Here is a 17,481-nt window from a genome sequence, read left to right as displayed (position 1 = left end):
AGTAAGATTTGTACATTGTAGTCAATTTATTTAATATCTTTCCTAAGCAAAACACATATATCTTCAAATTTATGAATTGATTTAAATCAATCTGAGTATGGAGTCTTGATAGAAATCTGACTTTCTGTGCCTTACAAGTAAATGAAGTTCAAAAATACTATATCGTGATGCAAAACTGACGATGCATCACGATATATAATTTCTAATATCGCCCAGTCCCAGTTATATGTGATCAAAACTGAGTGGCAACAGCACGAGGAGGTGGATAATGTCACTATCACAAGTATAATCTTTTCAATGTGAACCATCCATCGAAGTAGTTTAAATCGAAGTGAGCTTTTCTGTCAAGGTGGACATGTTCGCATCACGTTCGGGTCACCAATTTGGGAAGTGTTGTTATCGACACTGTCAACCTTCATCTAGGAAAAGTTACCCCCCAACATAGATTCCAGTTAACATATCTTATATACTAGTGAATTGGAATTGTATTTTTGTAGTGGTAGATACACTACAACTATAATTAAAAAGTTAAATCAGAAAACAAGCAGGGGATATTGTGTCCTTCTTTTGTAAAAGTGTTGTTTCTTTTAGCGGATTATTTGTTGTTTGCTTATTTTTACTGATAAGAGGTAAAATAGTTTAGTAAGGGTAGAAAGTGAATAAAAACCTAAACAAATTTAAAAAAATCTCATTACTTAGCAGAAGCATTGCCATCCTTAAAATCAAATAGTTTAGCAAAAGAGCCAGGAAAATTTCGTTCTTTAAATAAGTATGGTTGTTAATGAGAGTGTTGATGAACAGTGACTCAAATTTATATAATTGTTTTATTTTTATATTACGTATGATTTTAGAAGCTTCAGTTGCAAATCATAGTTTAATTTTGGAGTCACAACTTGATAGCATTCTCAATACTCTATTTCCTCAAGTATGTACCCTCTGTAATGTTTTACTTGGTCTGTTATTTCTAAATCTTCAAGCAATATCAGCTCAATACTATACATGGCTGCAAAATGTTACAACTTAAAATCAGGTTTCAGTCTTGAAATGATTTTAAGAGCGGAAAGTAATTTTTCGTGTATTTTACATTCACCAATCCAGCGATCTCTGGTCGATTCGAATTCCACATCCGGCTTGCACCGACTACAGTGCTGAAGTTAAATATCCTTCGTGGTGGACGTTCGAGGGGTAGAGGCTAATCGTGCGATGTTCTCGTGGTCGCCATTTCACGCAAATGCGAGTTAGCTTCATAAAAAAAAAAGTCCTCCATGAAGGCAAATTTCTCTCACTGCTTGATCCAGGAGTTCCCTAGTCTTTTGAATTTGATTCAAAATTACAAAGCTACAGAGTTGAACATTGGTAGTCGTAAACCCGAAATTGAGTAGACTGTACAATGATGGTTATAAAATACCTTTTTGTAAACCAAGGAATTGTGAAGGTTAAGTATGATCATGACTATGTGGTCATCATTGCACTCCAGCCATCTTCACTTCTCAGACAAGCTGAACCCATATAGTATTTATGCTAGGTCACATACAATAATGTCTTTTATGAGAATGGTAAGCTGAGTAATAAATCACCTAACAAACAAGCTGTATAGTTAGCTATTTATTTATATATATATTCTCTGTTGTAAAAGTATCTACGGAATTATTATAACTTTTATTGTTTTAAATAGGTCAACATAATAACTGAATGATATAATTCATGATCATAACTGAATTTTAAAAAAGGAAGAAAGAAATTATGTTAAATTTTTATGTACTATAGTAATTTAAGTAAGAATTAAGGTTTAAAATTGCTAAGTAAATGAGTGAACTTTTTATGAAACATCTGTAAATTATTCAAGATTAAATATTTGCTTGAATAAAAATCTGTGTTATTTTGTAGATATGTTCTTTCCCTGATTATTCCCAACCATCTGGAGTAAGAAACCACAATGAAGTTTTACGATGGTTTGCAGTTTTAGGTAAAGTACAATATTAATGCCATTATACTATTTTAGTTTTATTTTCTTTATATGAAATAATGCATTTAAACAAGCTATTGAGAATTCTCAACTGTTATAATTAATAACTGTTATTATTTGTTAAACTTTAACCATCTCTCTATATAGAAATGTTTCCATGTTGTTTTTTTCCGTTTTTTAAAAGTTTAACCGCTTTCCTGATTATCTGCTGTGATTGGAAGTTTGCCAAATTTTGTTCGGTTTGCCAAATTTTGTTTTGTTGGACTGTGGGACTGCTCACGAGTTTCGTGTGATTGTATTTATGATGGTTGCAGAATTTACATAGTAATAAGTAGAGCCCGGATCTTGATGACCTAAAAAAATTTCAATTAATGCCCTTAAAAAGTGCAAAAAATGCCCTTAAAAAGTGCGAAAAATGCCCTTAAAAATGAGAAAATTGCGCTGAAAATGCTTTATGACATGACTAAAATAAAGTAAAAATATTGAACTAAAACAATGTTTTACTCATTAAAATTATTATGAGTCATTACAAAAAATATAAAGCAATGCAATACTTGTTCATTAAAGTTTGAAAAATATGTTTTATATCCTAAAATAACAAAAAAAAAGGAAAATATATTGACTACAAAACATTTTCATTTTGTAAAAAAACTGTAATGAATATAACAACTTCCATCTCATAATATTACTAAATATCAGAATTACGTTGGATTATTAAATTTTCTTTGATATTTTGAAATGTAATCGAGCGTTTCTTGTCTGAGTGTAAATTTTTATACCTGGAGAAGCTTCTTTCAACGTCTACTGATGTTATTGGTGCGTACTTGAAAAAGACGGTCTCACTTACTGACAATTATTCTTCAATTTGAAAAGATGTTGCTTCACCTGTTAATATCTTAGAGATTTTCTTCATTGTTTGGAAGCCAGTGTAATAATAAAAAATTATAACAAAATAATAAAAATTGGAAAAAATTAACAAAAAATTAAAAAAATGCTTTAAAATACAAAATACGCCGAAAAATTTAAAGAAAAATGCCCTATAAATCTAAAAAAATGCTCTAAAGGACAAAGAATGTTCAAAAATGCAAAAAAGTGCAAAAGTCATCAAAATCCCGGCCTTAGTAATAAGAGTATTGAAAGAAAGGCGTATTCCTTCATTTGTGTTGCCATTTCATATCATTTTGTGTTGTCTCTTGTTTTAAGAACTATCATACAAAGACTAATATTTGACTTATTTCATTTGCCCAAGATAATTCTGGATAGTAAACTAATTTTACGTTAAATGTTTCTTACATGTAAAAAAAATTCAAATTTCAACTTCAAACATTGTGCTCTGTTTTAGTTCCTTGTATTTATTAATAAAATAAAAAAAAATCATGTTGATTTTTTGCATTTTTTCTTATTTCAAAATAATTGGAAAGGGAAGTGGTTAAGTTACTTTAATGCTTGGGTTTATAAAATATGATAAACTATGCAGCGATTTCAAATATTTCCATTTAGGGGAAATATATTACCAATTTCTTAATAATTCTTAAATAATATTATAGTAGATCTTTATAGCACAGATTTTAAAATATGAGGCTTTGCATCGTGCGTTGTGTAGAAGTTTGTGTTATTTGGATCGTTTGTGTTATTTGGATCATTTTACATGTTATTAAGCTTACTTACAAAACATGCCAATGTATATCTGTAACAGATTTACTTTAAAATTCTGTAAGATAAACTCGATACAAATACTTTGAAACTCAAAAATATGCACCTTTGAAGTGGATGAAATTTTTTTCCATTTACAAGCGTATGTGGAATTGAATCACAATTCAAATCATCATTTAAATTTACTTCTTTTTTTAAAAAATCTTTATTTAAATCAAATGTTTTTTTTTTAATGTAATCACTGATGTATAAATTTACAAAGCATTGTAAATATAAGATTTAAAGTTTTTTAAATGGTTTTAATAGTTTTGAAATTTTAAAAAATTACCTTTTTTTAAAGTTTGATTTGCTTAATATATAAATTAAGTCATTCTATATAGAAATATTTGTCAAGCTACAAAAAAAATAAGGTATAAAGAAAGAATTTATTTTTTTTAAATTTCAAATGTAAATGAGAAATTTATTTATTTTTGTTTGTTTGCCTATTTTTCAGTAGAGTTGTGATACATTTTTATTCCATTTTCAATTAATTTGAATCAAGCATTTGCATGTATTATATATTATTATAAAACAATGTTTAAAGCAGTTATATAATTCGAAATGTATTGTTATGATTCATTTTAACAGTAATTCAATTATGTTTAACTAATTGTAAACATAAATTTTTAAATATCTTTAAAAAAATCTTAAAAGTCTTAAATCATATGTACCAGTATATATTCCTTCAGTTCCTTAGAATTATTCATTTCATAACATAATTAAAGTCATCCTTTTAAACTAATAAGATCAGTTTTAGTCCATAAAAACTTAATCATTGGAACAAAAACTAAACAGGGTAATATTTTTTTTAATATTAACCGAATGATCCTCAGCAATTGTTTTCTTTTTTGTCAAAAGCCTGAACTTTCATCAAATTTAATTTTTTGATAAATTTATATTAAAATTGCTCACTATTTTTTTTCTCACTATTTAGTCATCCTTTTAAACTAATAAGATCAGTTTTAGTCCATAAAAACTTAATCATTGGAACAAAAACTAAACAGGGTAATATTTTTTTTAATATTCACCGAATAATCCTCAGCAATTGTTTTCTTTTTTGTCAAAAGCCTGAACTTTCATCAAATTTAATTTTTTGATAAATTTATATTAAAATTGCTCACTATTTTTTTTCTCACTATTTAGTCATCCTTTTAAACTAATAAGATCAGTTTTAGTCCATAAAAACTTAATCATTGGAACAAAAACTAAACAGGGTAATATTTTTTTTAATATTCACCGAATAATCCTCAGCAATTGTTTTCTTTTTTGTCAAAAGCCTGAACTTTCATCAAATTTAATTTTTTGATAAATTTATATTAAAATTGCTCACAATTTTTTTAGCATCTTTGTATTCCAATCGTCTGGTTGCGTTCTTGCTTCAAAGGTTGGAAAGTGGAAACGAATCTTATAAAATTGAAGCCCTTACAGACATTTGATCAACTCATCGGGTAATTCTTGCAAATTGATAATCAATCATCTTAGTTCATTTTAATATTTATTTCATTTTTAGTTAAAAATTTGATGTATATTAGAAACTCATATCTCTGGAAAGATTCCATTTATTATATCAGGCATCAAACCAGTGTTAGATTCTTCAAATAAGGTATGTCATATATTAAAGAGAAAACAACATAATAGACATAAATGAAAAAAGTTGAAGGCATACTCCATTGTTTGGTACTATAGTACGGACCAGCGATTCACAAAAAGTGTTCTGTGTACAGGGTTGCCACAGACTACTAAAATGCGACTATTTGCTACTATTTTCGGCCTTAGGCGACTATGGCTACTTTTTTTTTGCCTGAAAAGGCTAAAAAAGTAACTATTTTCTGTAATAGGCGACTATTAGGAGACTTTTTTACTCCTAGCGAAGTTCAAAAATGAACTTTACTTTTCAGTCCCCTCACTAACATGTACTTATTGTCGCCTACCATGTGCGTAGTACAGTTAAAACAAATAATTTTTTTACAAATTAAATAAAGAATTTAGTAATGTTTTGATGCTTTTTAATAATTTAACATTAGTTCTTAAAGCATTTTTTTTTTAATTTTTTATTAAAATTCTTTCATTGCTTGTTTGTTTTATAATTTTTTAGATAGTCAGTATCATCACAAATAAATCTTTAGTCGATTTTATTTTCAAAAAAGAAAATAATAAGGAAAAAATATTTTTACATTTATTAAGTACAGAGTTTGACCATTAGTTAATACTACTTTTTATTATTTTAAATAAAAGAGGGTCTAATGATGTTTCAAAAGCATGATTGTTTTTTCAACAAATAATTTTAAAAAAATATTTTTCTTTTCTAAAGTGAACATTTCTTTGGTTTGTTTTCTACTTTCGTTTTTTTTTTCTTTTAATTTTTAATGCATGTATGTAAAATTTTGTTGTAGTGTTATTTTTAAACCAATAAATCATAAATCATTTTTAATTTAAGAATAATGAAATAAAACTTGGGTTTGCTTTTACTTTGACTTCTTTATTATTTTAATTGAAAATATTAAGCAATGATATTGATGTCATAGTGGAATATGTTTAGAATTAGTATTTTCTTTTGTAATAGATTAATTTCTTTTTATTTATTTTTTATTGATTTAAAGATTTGCCATAGGTAATTTTTGAACATATGCTAAATTCGCTATATCGCGATATATCTCGATTTAAAATTTCTGACATCACCCAGTCCTAATCATACTATACGACAAATAAGCTATAATTTTAGTTATTTGGCTACTATTTTTGATAAATTTTTGACTCTGTTCAGGCAACTATTTTCGTAGTTTTAGGCAACTATTTTCTTTCTTGAGGCTACTAAAAGCAACTATTTCTGTTCCTTTTTTGCTGTGACAACACTGTATGTATCCCTAGGTTTCCATGAAAGGGTCACAGGAGCTATGGGCAATGAATTTTTATTTTACCAATTATAATTTTTGATCATGAATAGTCCACTATTTATAAAATTTTTTGTTATTTTCATTAAATTTTTTAAGTAAAATGGGAAAAATATATATATTGATAAACAATGTAAAAGATGTATTCATGAAAATTTGGTTTTTACTACTTCCATCAAACTCTTCAATTCGAAATAAAAATTAATTCAACATTGGATGAAATTTGTTTTATTGATAAGAGATAACCATTCTCAACTTTTATATCAATCAATTTTCCTTTTTAGCTTCAATGAAAATCTTAATTCAGCTTATTTTGTTCACTTTTAGCTGATGCATTCGTTAAAAACAAATCACGAACTAGACTAGATGCCATTTTAGATCTGTGAACTAAACTGTCTAACATAAAACCTGATTTTAAGGCTTCAACAATGATAAGACAAAAAAAGTAATTCTTCACATTAAATATTTTTAAAATAATTGGTATTCTCTCTTTAGTTTTTTGTTTACAACTGCTAATGAACTTTATTTGTATAGTTGAAGCTCTGTCAAGCAAAGATTGATCATTTAGGGCTCCATGGCTGAAAAAAATTACAAACTACTTATACAAGTATTGACTTCAATTACAGACGTTAAAAATATGGAATTAATGATATAAAAGACTTATTAAATTAAATCTTTACAGTAAAATTGAGAAATGCAAAAATTTGTCAATAAGAAAAAGACTGAGCGTTTCAAGTGGGTAGTAAATTAAGTTGGAGCAGAAATAAATTTTAAAACAAATGTAACTAACTAGTTTACAAATCTTTTCATTTGTGCTTATTACGTAGTTTATTTATTTATTTTTCTCTGTTTTGTTAAATCTTATTATTATTCTTTCTATTGATGATATTTTAATTATAGATGAAGGACTCATTTGTTTAAGGAATATGCATTTATAAATTTAAATTTTTTGTTATAAATCTGTTGTTGCAAAGTTCTTCATTATTTTTTAAATATTAACTAGCCTGATTTTTTTTTAAAAAAAAAGTAATTGAATAAATATAAAAGAAGGATTTTGATTCTAATTACCCCATAATTTAAAAATTTTTTGTAACATAATTTGTGTCATTATTTTCTGTATTATTATTTTATATATTATTATAAAATTTATGCTTCTTATAAAAACTCTTATTGCAACGGCCTTTCATTTTTGAGAACTAATGTCTAAAGTCCCATAAATACGATGTTACTTTAACTCAACTATTCATTCCAATATTTCATACGAAATCAATTTTAACTTTTTTTTCATAATCAGGAAAATAACTTTAGATGCAAATGTTAAACTATTTATGCTACCAAAACAAGCTATTTAGAAGGTGTCATTTAAGCGTCAAAAAATATTTAAAAAAATTATTGGAATCCTTTTGAGGTTATAGCCCTATTACTAATCTTTAAAAATCATTTGTATGCAGAAGCTTTTCTCAAACCTTGTTTCGTATGCTATTTTTTTAAAACTTTATTTGTTTATGTAATAATTGAACATTTGAATTATGAAAAGTTAAGTTTGCTTTTATTTATAATTAGTTTACTTATGGGCAAAGTTTCATTCAAAGAAATTCATGCTTATAAACTTGTATTTCAAAGAGGCTTATTGAGAATGCCCTTCATGAAAAAGACTCTCATGCAAATATCTAAATTATTTAATGTATAAACTAGATGAATACCCATTTTTTGCATGGAGTAAATTAAAAAAAAAAATAAATCAGTACTGAGCAACATTCCGAATTAATGCTCAAAACAGAAAGATTTATACCTACACAACTGAAAAGCTTAGTAAAAGAACTAGGAAGTGACATTTTTGAGTGAATTGATGAATCAGAGAATATAATATAAAGTGATTGCATCAATATGGGTATGTTTAATCTAACAGAGTTGTTTTTGCTTGCATTTCAATTTTAACGTAACCAATCCACATTAGTTTTTAGTAATGCTTGCATGATTTTTATTTTAATTTAGTTCAGTGGTAAATAAAATAAGGCAAAGAACTATTTTCCTCTATTTCAAGAAATTGGTAATTAAATAGTTCCGATGCCACTTTTTCATACCCTGATTATAGTTTCTCTAAATATGTCACCTACCTGGTTCTTATACTAAATTTTTCAATTAATAAAGCTAAAATAATTTTGCTTAATTTTTAACTAAAAGATATCAATAGGTTGCATACTCAGAGTCCCTCAAACTGTTAGTTGTGTTGTTTGTCTTATTTCTTAATGAATGCCTATATGTAATGCTCCTGCTCAGAATTACCTGCAATTATAAATTTATTTATATTTATCTGATAAATTTATCTATAAGTCTAATTATGGAGCTATTAATTGTTACTCTTATTATTGATTATTATTGTTATTATGAATTATTGTTATTATAATGATTTTTGTTATGAATTTATTATAATTACTATTATTATTATTATGAAATTTACTTTACCATTTAGGTGAAGAAAATGATTGCTCAGGTTATAGTGACTTTAGCTCATCATGATAATTTAAAGAAAGAAGGTGGTATTGATTTGGTTTGGCTTATTATTCATCAATGTGCCATCTAGGAAGATCCACCTGTAAGTTAATTTCATTTATAATTTTCTTTCTTATACCATTTACACACATTTGAGAATTGTTGATGTTGTTAATAAAAAAAAACTTATAAACTTTTGTTAACTGAACATTTAAGCACAGAAAGCTTAACTTAATAATTTATAACTTGCATATGAACACAGAAAGCTTGATTTTTTATCTCTTTTGTGCAATTGAAATAGTGATTTGGTGAATGAGAAGTCGCTCAAGAAAGCAACTTTTACAATCTTTATCTTCAGTTCTGTACAAAATTTGTAAACATTTATGATAAGTTTTTGCTGACACTGAAAGTGCCGTGTTAGCAATTTCGTTTGTGTTTTTTCCCACATTGGTTTTAGAAACTTTGTCTGATTCCCTAATAACTAAATTTGCTTTGCCTTAAATTATATCTACTGATATGAAAAATTAGTTGAAAAAACATGATTGTTAAGAAAATATCAGTAATTTAAAAAAAATCTCTTGTGAATTACCATTTAACTTCAATTAACTGCTATTGAAATTTATTCACAATAATATTCAAATTTTTGAACATATCTCTTAGGTTTAAAAATATATATTTTAGATTTAAAATTTTTTTTCATCTCTGATTGCGTTATTTTTTTCATTATTTTTCACAATTAATGATTCATTGAATTAATTTTATATCTGATATATTTCAAATATTTAATTTAAACCCACTCTTACCTGAGTATTTAATATTACCTGGGTAAGATATTTTTCTTTGTCTTTCAATATGCATAAAAATTAGATTGATATAAAATGCAGTGTGCAAAACAGAAAAGAGAATGCCTGAATAATTTTTGATTTCAGGATTGGCCATACATAGGTATAATCTTAATGAATCCTTTATTTTCATCTATATTTTTTTGTTACGACTATGACTATACAACACAAACACTAGCACGCATTGATTGAATCAATGCATGCTATTTTTTATCTTTGGCAAAGAAAATTAATGTGGACCCCTCATTTGAAAATCTTTTCCAGTATCCGAATAAAAATTACTGAGAACTGTTTAACTACAATTAATTTAAAATGTCTAAAAATATTTTTTAAGTTTATCTCAGCATTGCTTTTTGCAAGTACAGTAACAACCACTAAAAAAATCAATGAATTATGTAATCATCTTCTTTTTGAAATCATGTATGTAAGAGTGGAATCATAACAATATCAAAACATGCTAAAATCATCCTCTTATCAAATTTTTAAAAGTCAAATTTTTGTTTGGGTATACACTTAAAATAATTAAAATCTTTTCAATTTTAAGTTGCAAAAGCATGTAATTAAAAAAGTTCCTCGTGCCACCAACAAACAAAAAAAAAACTAGATGGGGATTAAGCTAAGATAGAAAAGGAAAATATTGAAAGTTTTAAAAACTTATATAAGCTTTCCAACTCTATTGATTTTTTAATATTAAATCTCACAAATCAAATATGCTAACATTTTAAAATCCTTTTGTAAATTATAAGAAAATATAGCTCATGTTTAATTAAAATTCATGTTTAATATAAATTACAAATGTACTAATCAATTGAGCTTTTACAGTATTTGTTAAGTTCAACTTTGAAATTTATTTGTTAAGTTTAGACATTTTGGTTTATAAAAGCGGCAGGCTTTTGAAATCAAACATTCTTGGTACAGACGTTATTTTAATAGGCAGTGGGCTCTATACTTTTTACCAGATCATACACCAGCTCTGTTATCATGAAATGAGTCACTATTATCCATTTATTTGATTGATTATTAATTTATTTGATTGATTATTAATTAATTGTCTTATTACACATGGTGCTTAGCGATTTTAGAAAATGTTTAAAGGTACTTATTTTCGATTTTCGTTTTTAAAAAATCCTAAAATTGTTTTTTTTTATGGGGAGTTATAAAAAAGTGCTTAATTTTTCCCTTTTAGAAAATCCCCTGAGGGGGTTTACCTTCTTTAGGTAAACACAGGGAGTCACGCCCCGGGGTACCCTAGTGATCTATCCTCCCTTCGTTTTCCTCTCCCTTTTCTCCTACTTTCTTTTCCCCCTTGTCGTGGTTGCCACATATCTAAATTAAATTTGCACAAACATATAATTGCATACAAGAATGAGACGAAAAAATAATAAAATTTTTTACATTATCTTTTAAAAGTTGCTTTTAGTATTAAAGATCAAAATTTGACTACAATCAATTACTCTTTTGAGATAATTACTATAGCAAAATGAATTTTTGATTAAGACAATTCCATTCCACGTTTTTCTCTGAGCATATAGTATGCGTTATGAAGAATTAGCCTTAAAAAAATATATATTATGCATTTAAAAAAGTTGCTTTTGCAAAGAACCTTATATATAAAAATTTAAACAAGATTCTTCTTTGATTTAAATTTTCTGTTTTTACAATAATGTAAATAAATGTTCTGCTAAATTTTAAATATTAAGCCAAATAAATTTTTACTATTATCATTATTTTACAATTACATTAATTTAAACATCATAAAAATATATATACACTTATCTCAAATTTGAACTGCAAAATTGAAGTAATAAATACAATGCTAGTAGTATAATTGCTCATAAGTTAGAGTTAATGTTTAACAATGATGTTAAAATAAAATTGCTTCTGATATCTTTAAAATTTCTTGAATTTTCATAATACTTAAACATAACTATAATGACTAGAATAAATTACACAATGCAGTAATTAAGAATAAAAAAATTAATTAAATCAAATCATGACAAACATTTCGCTACTAAATTATTTTATTTTAAAACAAAATACAATATAAATATAACTTCACTCAACTATAAAAGCAATACATTCTTATCATCATTGTTTAATATAAGCTTATCGATATTCTTTTGTTAAAATATAAGTTAAGAACACGTATTTGTAATTAAATAAAATAATTTTTATTTTTATTTCAAAAAGCAACGGTAGGACCATGAGTTATCATTTTAATTATTATTATTTTTAAATTTAAAAGAATTCCAAGCCTTTACAGTCATTTCATACAGTTTAAAGTTTTTCTCCAATTCAATTTTTTGTTTTTGAGCAACTGAACTATATTTCAGAGCAATAAACTGAAAATCTTTGCTTTGTGGAAAGATTTTATAAAATGGTCCGCAACAATTGCGCATATCACACAAACACACAGCAAGGATGACTCGCACAGGGATGCACCTTTCTTCAAACTTTCAGCTCCGGCAGATTTAAAGAGAACCTCCAGTCGTTTTATTTTCTGTCAGGATCGAATATATGGCTCCCAGTATTAATTTCCGTTTGCATTGTACAGCACCCAAGCTCAAAAATGAATGGCTCCTTCTTGGTAGATAAGCTTGTTTATCCAGCAGACGAAGCTAAAATTATAAGAGAGAAAAGTTAACTTTACATTGAAAACACTAAATTTAAATCTCTACATTACTTTGTACTGAAAACATCAAATTAGTTAAAGTTAAATTAAAACTATTAAGCATTGAATATTTCTTTAAAATTTAAATCATTTCATTTGAAAATGTTTACAATTTAATGGGTAGATTTCCGTAACAATACCTGCACCAAAAAATCTCAGTATGACCGAGCAAGAATAGAAAATTACTTCACTTATAACCGCTTTCAAATAACAATTTTATTCTTTCTTAATTATTATTACTTTTTTTAAAAAAGAAGAAATTATAGTTCAATACGCTTAAGCCCTTTTCAATTGAAGTGAATATTCAAGTATATATACAGATACAAAAATATATCAAATTCAATACTTTTTAATCTTTTTTAAAGATTAAGTACAATGACACTTAACTATTAAAATATTTTTGTACATTGTATAAGCTCATAGAGCCGATAGGAAATGTTCACATTTTGAAAATGTTATTTATCATTATATTATTATTGCCTAGAGACATATCCTAGAAATTTTTCAAATAAGAGCATTCTTGAAATAAGATATATTAAAGGATGTTGGTTTTTATTAAGTGTGAAATTTAAATAGTTGAAAAGCATTTAAGTTAAGTGAATCAACGGAATCTTAAATATGAATTGCTTTTTAAAAAAATGGCGATTCATTAGTACGATTATTAACATATATTACAATTATCTGTCAATTTTAATTAATCAGTATGTTATAAATTATTTCACTTTCTCTCAATCTATTGTATTTATTGGTTATTTAGTGTGGAAGTTGCGTTAAAAATATTATATATTCATCAGGATTTAAATTGAGATAGAAGTGCCGATTTAATATTAGTTGTAATGAATTTGCTGTCTCTGTGAATTCAAGATTACATAATATCCATATTTTCGAGTTTGAATTTTTTTATAACCATTGCTCTTTTTGCAGAGGAGTGTTACTGATGGTCTCTCAGCACAGTCCGAAATAATGACCGACACTGCCCTAGCATTAGCCTCATCTAATGTTCAACTAGTTGCATTAAAAGTTATTAGCCGATTAAATAGAGTAAGTACCGGAATGATTCTTACTTTTTACTTGTAAGGAAGTATTTTTCAACTGAATCCTTCAAATTTTATTTTATGTTATTGAAAAAACGTGTACTTCCCGAACTCCTACACTAGAGCAACATTTGATGTGGGAAGACTATCTTAACTCGCTATCTTTTAATAATTCACTTGATGGTAAGCACCTCTTAATGTAAATGTTAGCTGCTGAACTTTTTTTTAAATAGAATTAGCTTGCATTTGTGTTATATGAGGAGGAAAGCCTCCTAGGGTTAGCCTGATAACAAATGAATTCTAGCACATGATCTGTCTACCACTGGGGATACCTCAGCACTGTGGTCAACACAATCCAGGAGCAAAACTCCAATCAAATAACCACCACTGGGATTTGAACCTGGTTCACTTCATTGGCAAGGCAAATGCAGGGTATCAGCGCACCTGGAAAGTCATGAAAAATCATGAATTTCGGTATTGGACAAAATTTGTCATGAAATGTCATGATTTTAACTATTTTTTTAAAAAAAAAATCGTGGATTTAAGTCGACGAAAAATCTTATTTTCAAAATGGATTTTACCCCTCCCCCCCAATTGTTCGAATGTCTGAATGTGTAACAAAATCCCCACTCACTGTCATGTTTTATTAAAATATAAAATGTTTTTATCATGTTCTTTAAAAATTATGGTGTTCTTTTTAAAAATGAAATAAAAGGGATCGAGAGTGAATTATCTTTTAAACATCTGTGATTTCAGAATTTTTTATTATTATTTTTTTATTTCATCAATTTAAAATTTTAGCTGAAGCAAGCCAGTTATTGATGACATTTTTTATTCCTCAATGAGAACAGAAAAATCAGGAGTATTTCTTTCCTTTCCGATGAACAAGAAAAGTATCTTTAGAATGTAATTCTGCAGAAAAAAAGAAAAATAATTAATTTCTTTTGCATTTTTTTCCGCTATTTTATTGCTTCAACTCTTTCTTTACTCTGGTTTTTAAATTTTAAATCTATAAATATGAAGATGCAGAGTATTACAGTTTTGGTTATATCTATCATTTCAATTAATGTTATTATAATGCTTTTTTTAATTTAGTGTTGTGTTTTTGTCACAGAAAATAGTAACTTCGTTAAGTAATGAAAAATTCTTGGAATTAGTCATGGAAAGTCATGGATTTGAAAATCTAAAATGTAGCAGATACTCTATACCCGTTCACCTCATTGGTGGGAGAAAGCTCTGTCCCCAGTGCCATTACGGCCCTCTTTTAGGTTCTTGTCTAGTTTATAGATTTTGTGTTAATATCCTTCTCAAGATTTTATAAGCATTTTAATTTGTAATGCAATAATTTATTAACGAAAGATTTTAAAAGCATTTTAATTTGCAATACAATAATTTATGAACGGCGTATACCGGCACCCGTAAATTCCAATGTTATTTTTTGTATTAAAAGTGCGCGTTATACGCCGGAATATACGGTACCTTTATTCAGTTACGGTAGAGGGAAAGCTTTTTGCCTTGGACCACACAATATGGTGGTCTCGAGAGGGTATGGCAGTCACTTTTCTGAAGTTGTCTCTTTACTCTATGAATAAGAAAGAAGAGTTTTTGCAAACATTATGAATTGTAAAAGCATGTTATAAAGAGGTAAAATATTATACTTTCATTACAGGATCTTGGAAAGGTGAGTGTCGCAAAACCATTTAGAAGATGATGTTATAATTTAACCCGTGTTCGTTACAGTCTCCAACGTACTCTAAATATTCTCCTGCGCATTATTCCTACATATGAAAGAATAATAATATTTAAAATCTTCTAGAAACTGAAACATGTTATGATGCTGAACAATTCACGTCACTGGAGAGGTTTGAGTGAGAAAGCTCCATGGAAAGAAGATTATTTTCGAAGAAGTAAACGAGAACTGTAAAGGCAGCCAAGTTAACTTACTAAAATGTTTATTTATATTTTATTTATACTTACAATTTTATTATTATTATTTATACTTTATATTTAATCTTCTGATTCTTGTGAATTTAATTAAAATGTATTACGTGTGTGTTTCTTACTTTACCCCTAAAACATGAAATAAGGTATTGAAAAAAGAATATCTTTAAACTAAATTACTCTTGAAATATCATAATTTAACAGCATCTTAATTTTATAGAAGTAATAGTTAAATTGCTATTGGAACAAAAAAGACCCTTTTTTTAACTTATACGCAATTTATGTGAGATAGTATCAAATTGGAATTCACTTTCTCATTTTGTAGCTTTATTACAAGTAATCATGCTTAGTTAGATAAGCTGTATATTATATCAGATATTAATAATTCTGAACATATTAGAAATTGATTAATTGCAATATAAAGAGAGACTTACTCTCTAAATAACCGATCATATCGTTAAATACAAAATATCTAACAACTGCTTCTAGCAAATTATGTAATAAATATTTGAAAATTATGGTTTCTGTAAACGAGAAAATTATAAGACATACAAAAAAAGCAAAAGTTAAATGCTTAAAAGCAGCGCATAAAGATAACGATTAATTTATTATGTGAGGAAAATCTTAACTTAACCTGCCTGAAAAATTGTTAAACACTAAAATTACAATATTTATATTTTAAAAAAAGGTTTTGCAGGTTTAAATAATGTTTTAAAAGAACCAAGACAGCTGCTTTTAAAATGTTAAAAGAAGGCACATGTTTTCACTTTAAATGGGAATTTATTCTTTTGTCATCACGGTAACCATCGAAACACATGCTGCTACATGTTAAACGTCCAAGAAAATGAGACAATTTGAAGTTTTTATTTTACTTGAGTTAGAGGAATTCTAGAAGTACTTATGTATTTCAGTTTTCTATAAGGTTTTGGAATTCATACGAAAAAAGCGTTGTTTTAATACATTTTTTCTTTTAATTATTCTTTGTTTGAATTATTCAGGGTTGATTGTGCTCCGGAAAGAATCCGGAATTTTCGCTAACAGTGATCCGGAAGTTTCCGGAGATCGAATGTCCAGACGTTTCAAAAAATCATTGATCACAGAAGTTTCCGAAAATCAAATTTTCAAAGGCGGAACTTAAAAACACAGTTTATTTTATTTGTTTGTAAGGGAGAGCCAGAGATATACTTTATAAGCTTATATTCATGATTAATATAAATTTTTTATCAGTAAATAGTTGTTATAATCATAAACTCAAGAAGAAAGACATATTTGTAAATTTTAATTACCTCTCCAGGTCATCATAGGTATGTATAAGTATATTTTAAGTAAACAAGGAATATTGAGAAAAAGGCAAAAAACCTTGTTTAAATTTTTTTCTATTTAAACTCCTTTTTTTTTATGAACACAAGAAATTTTCCGGAATTTCGACATGGGCTCACCATCACCCCCGATTATTAAATGTAACCTTTAAAAATGAAATTCAAAACTACGCAAATTTAGAATAAAGAATGAAAAATTCAAATTGGAAAAACAAAATAAAAACTCAATTGGAATTAGTTTAATGTTAAAAAGAACTTTTTTTTCCCGTTAGTAAATCAGTACGTTTAAATAATCAAATTCCACCTGAAGGAAAATTTTAAATATCGCATATACCTAGATATGTTTACAAATTCAAATAACTAAAATTTAGAAGTGAAAAATTATTCCTTGCAAATGAATTAAAAGAAAAAAGCAGAAATTTATCCTCTTACTGATGTCATCACACATAACATGCGTCATCGAGTCCACTAATTAAAATAAATCTTTAAATAGATGATTGGTTTTGGTTCGCCAAATAAATTTTAAAAAATCATATTACTTAACCTTTCGGGATAGTATAAAAATTGCACTAGAAATGGTTAATTATTAAATAAGAAATTTTTTTTTTTAGTCAAAAGTGGCTGCTATTAAT

General features: G+C 26.9%; 1 protein-coding gene across 2 annotated transcripts; it reads left to right on the top strand.

The window, feature by feature from the left end:
• The first annotated feature begins 559 nt into the window (after nucleotides 1-559).
• On the top strand, nucleotides 560-9,146 carry LOC147816111 (maestro heat-like repeat-containing protein family member 1). Of its 2 annotated transcripts, XR_015431036.1 has the most exons (5): nucleotides 560-925; nucleotides 1,888-1,966; nucleotides 5,000-5,106; nucleotides 5,191-5,261; nucleotides 9,023-9,139. XR_015431036.1 is itself a non-coding variant. In XM_087156231.1 (4 exons), the coding sequence occupies exons 1-3, from the start codon at nucleotides 782-784 to the stop codon at nucleotides 5,092-5,094; spliced, it is 318 nt and encodes a 105-aa protein (XP_087012357.1). In that variant the 5' UTR covers nucleotides 566-781; the 3' UTR covers nucleotides 5,095-5,106; nucleotides 9,023-9,146. The 2 variants fall into 2 exon arrangements, 1 of the variants encoding a protein (XP_087012357.1); XM_087156231.1 differs by lacking the exon at nucleotides 5,191-5,261 and having other exon boundaries at nucleotides 566-925; nucleotides 9,023-9,146.
• The last annotated feature ends 8,335 nt before the right edge of the window (nucleotides 9,147-17,481 follow it).

The sequence above is a fragment of the Parasteatoda tepidariorum genome, chromosome 2, assembly GCF_982258835.1.
Source record: "Parasteatoda tepidariorum strain Cologne lab strain chromosome 2, Ptep-v5.0, whole genome shotgun sequence".
NCBI classification, from domain to species: Eukaryota; Metazoa; Arthropoda; class Arachnida; order Araneae; family Theridiidae; genus Parasteatoda; species Parasteatoda tepidariorum.
The sequence above is the reverse complement of the archived record's forward strand: the minus strand, read 5'-3'. Positions and strand labels throughout refer to the sequence as shown.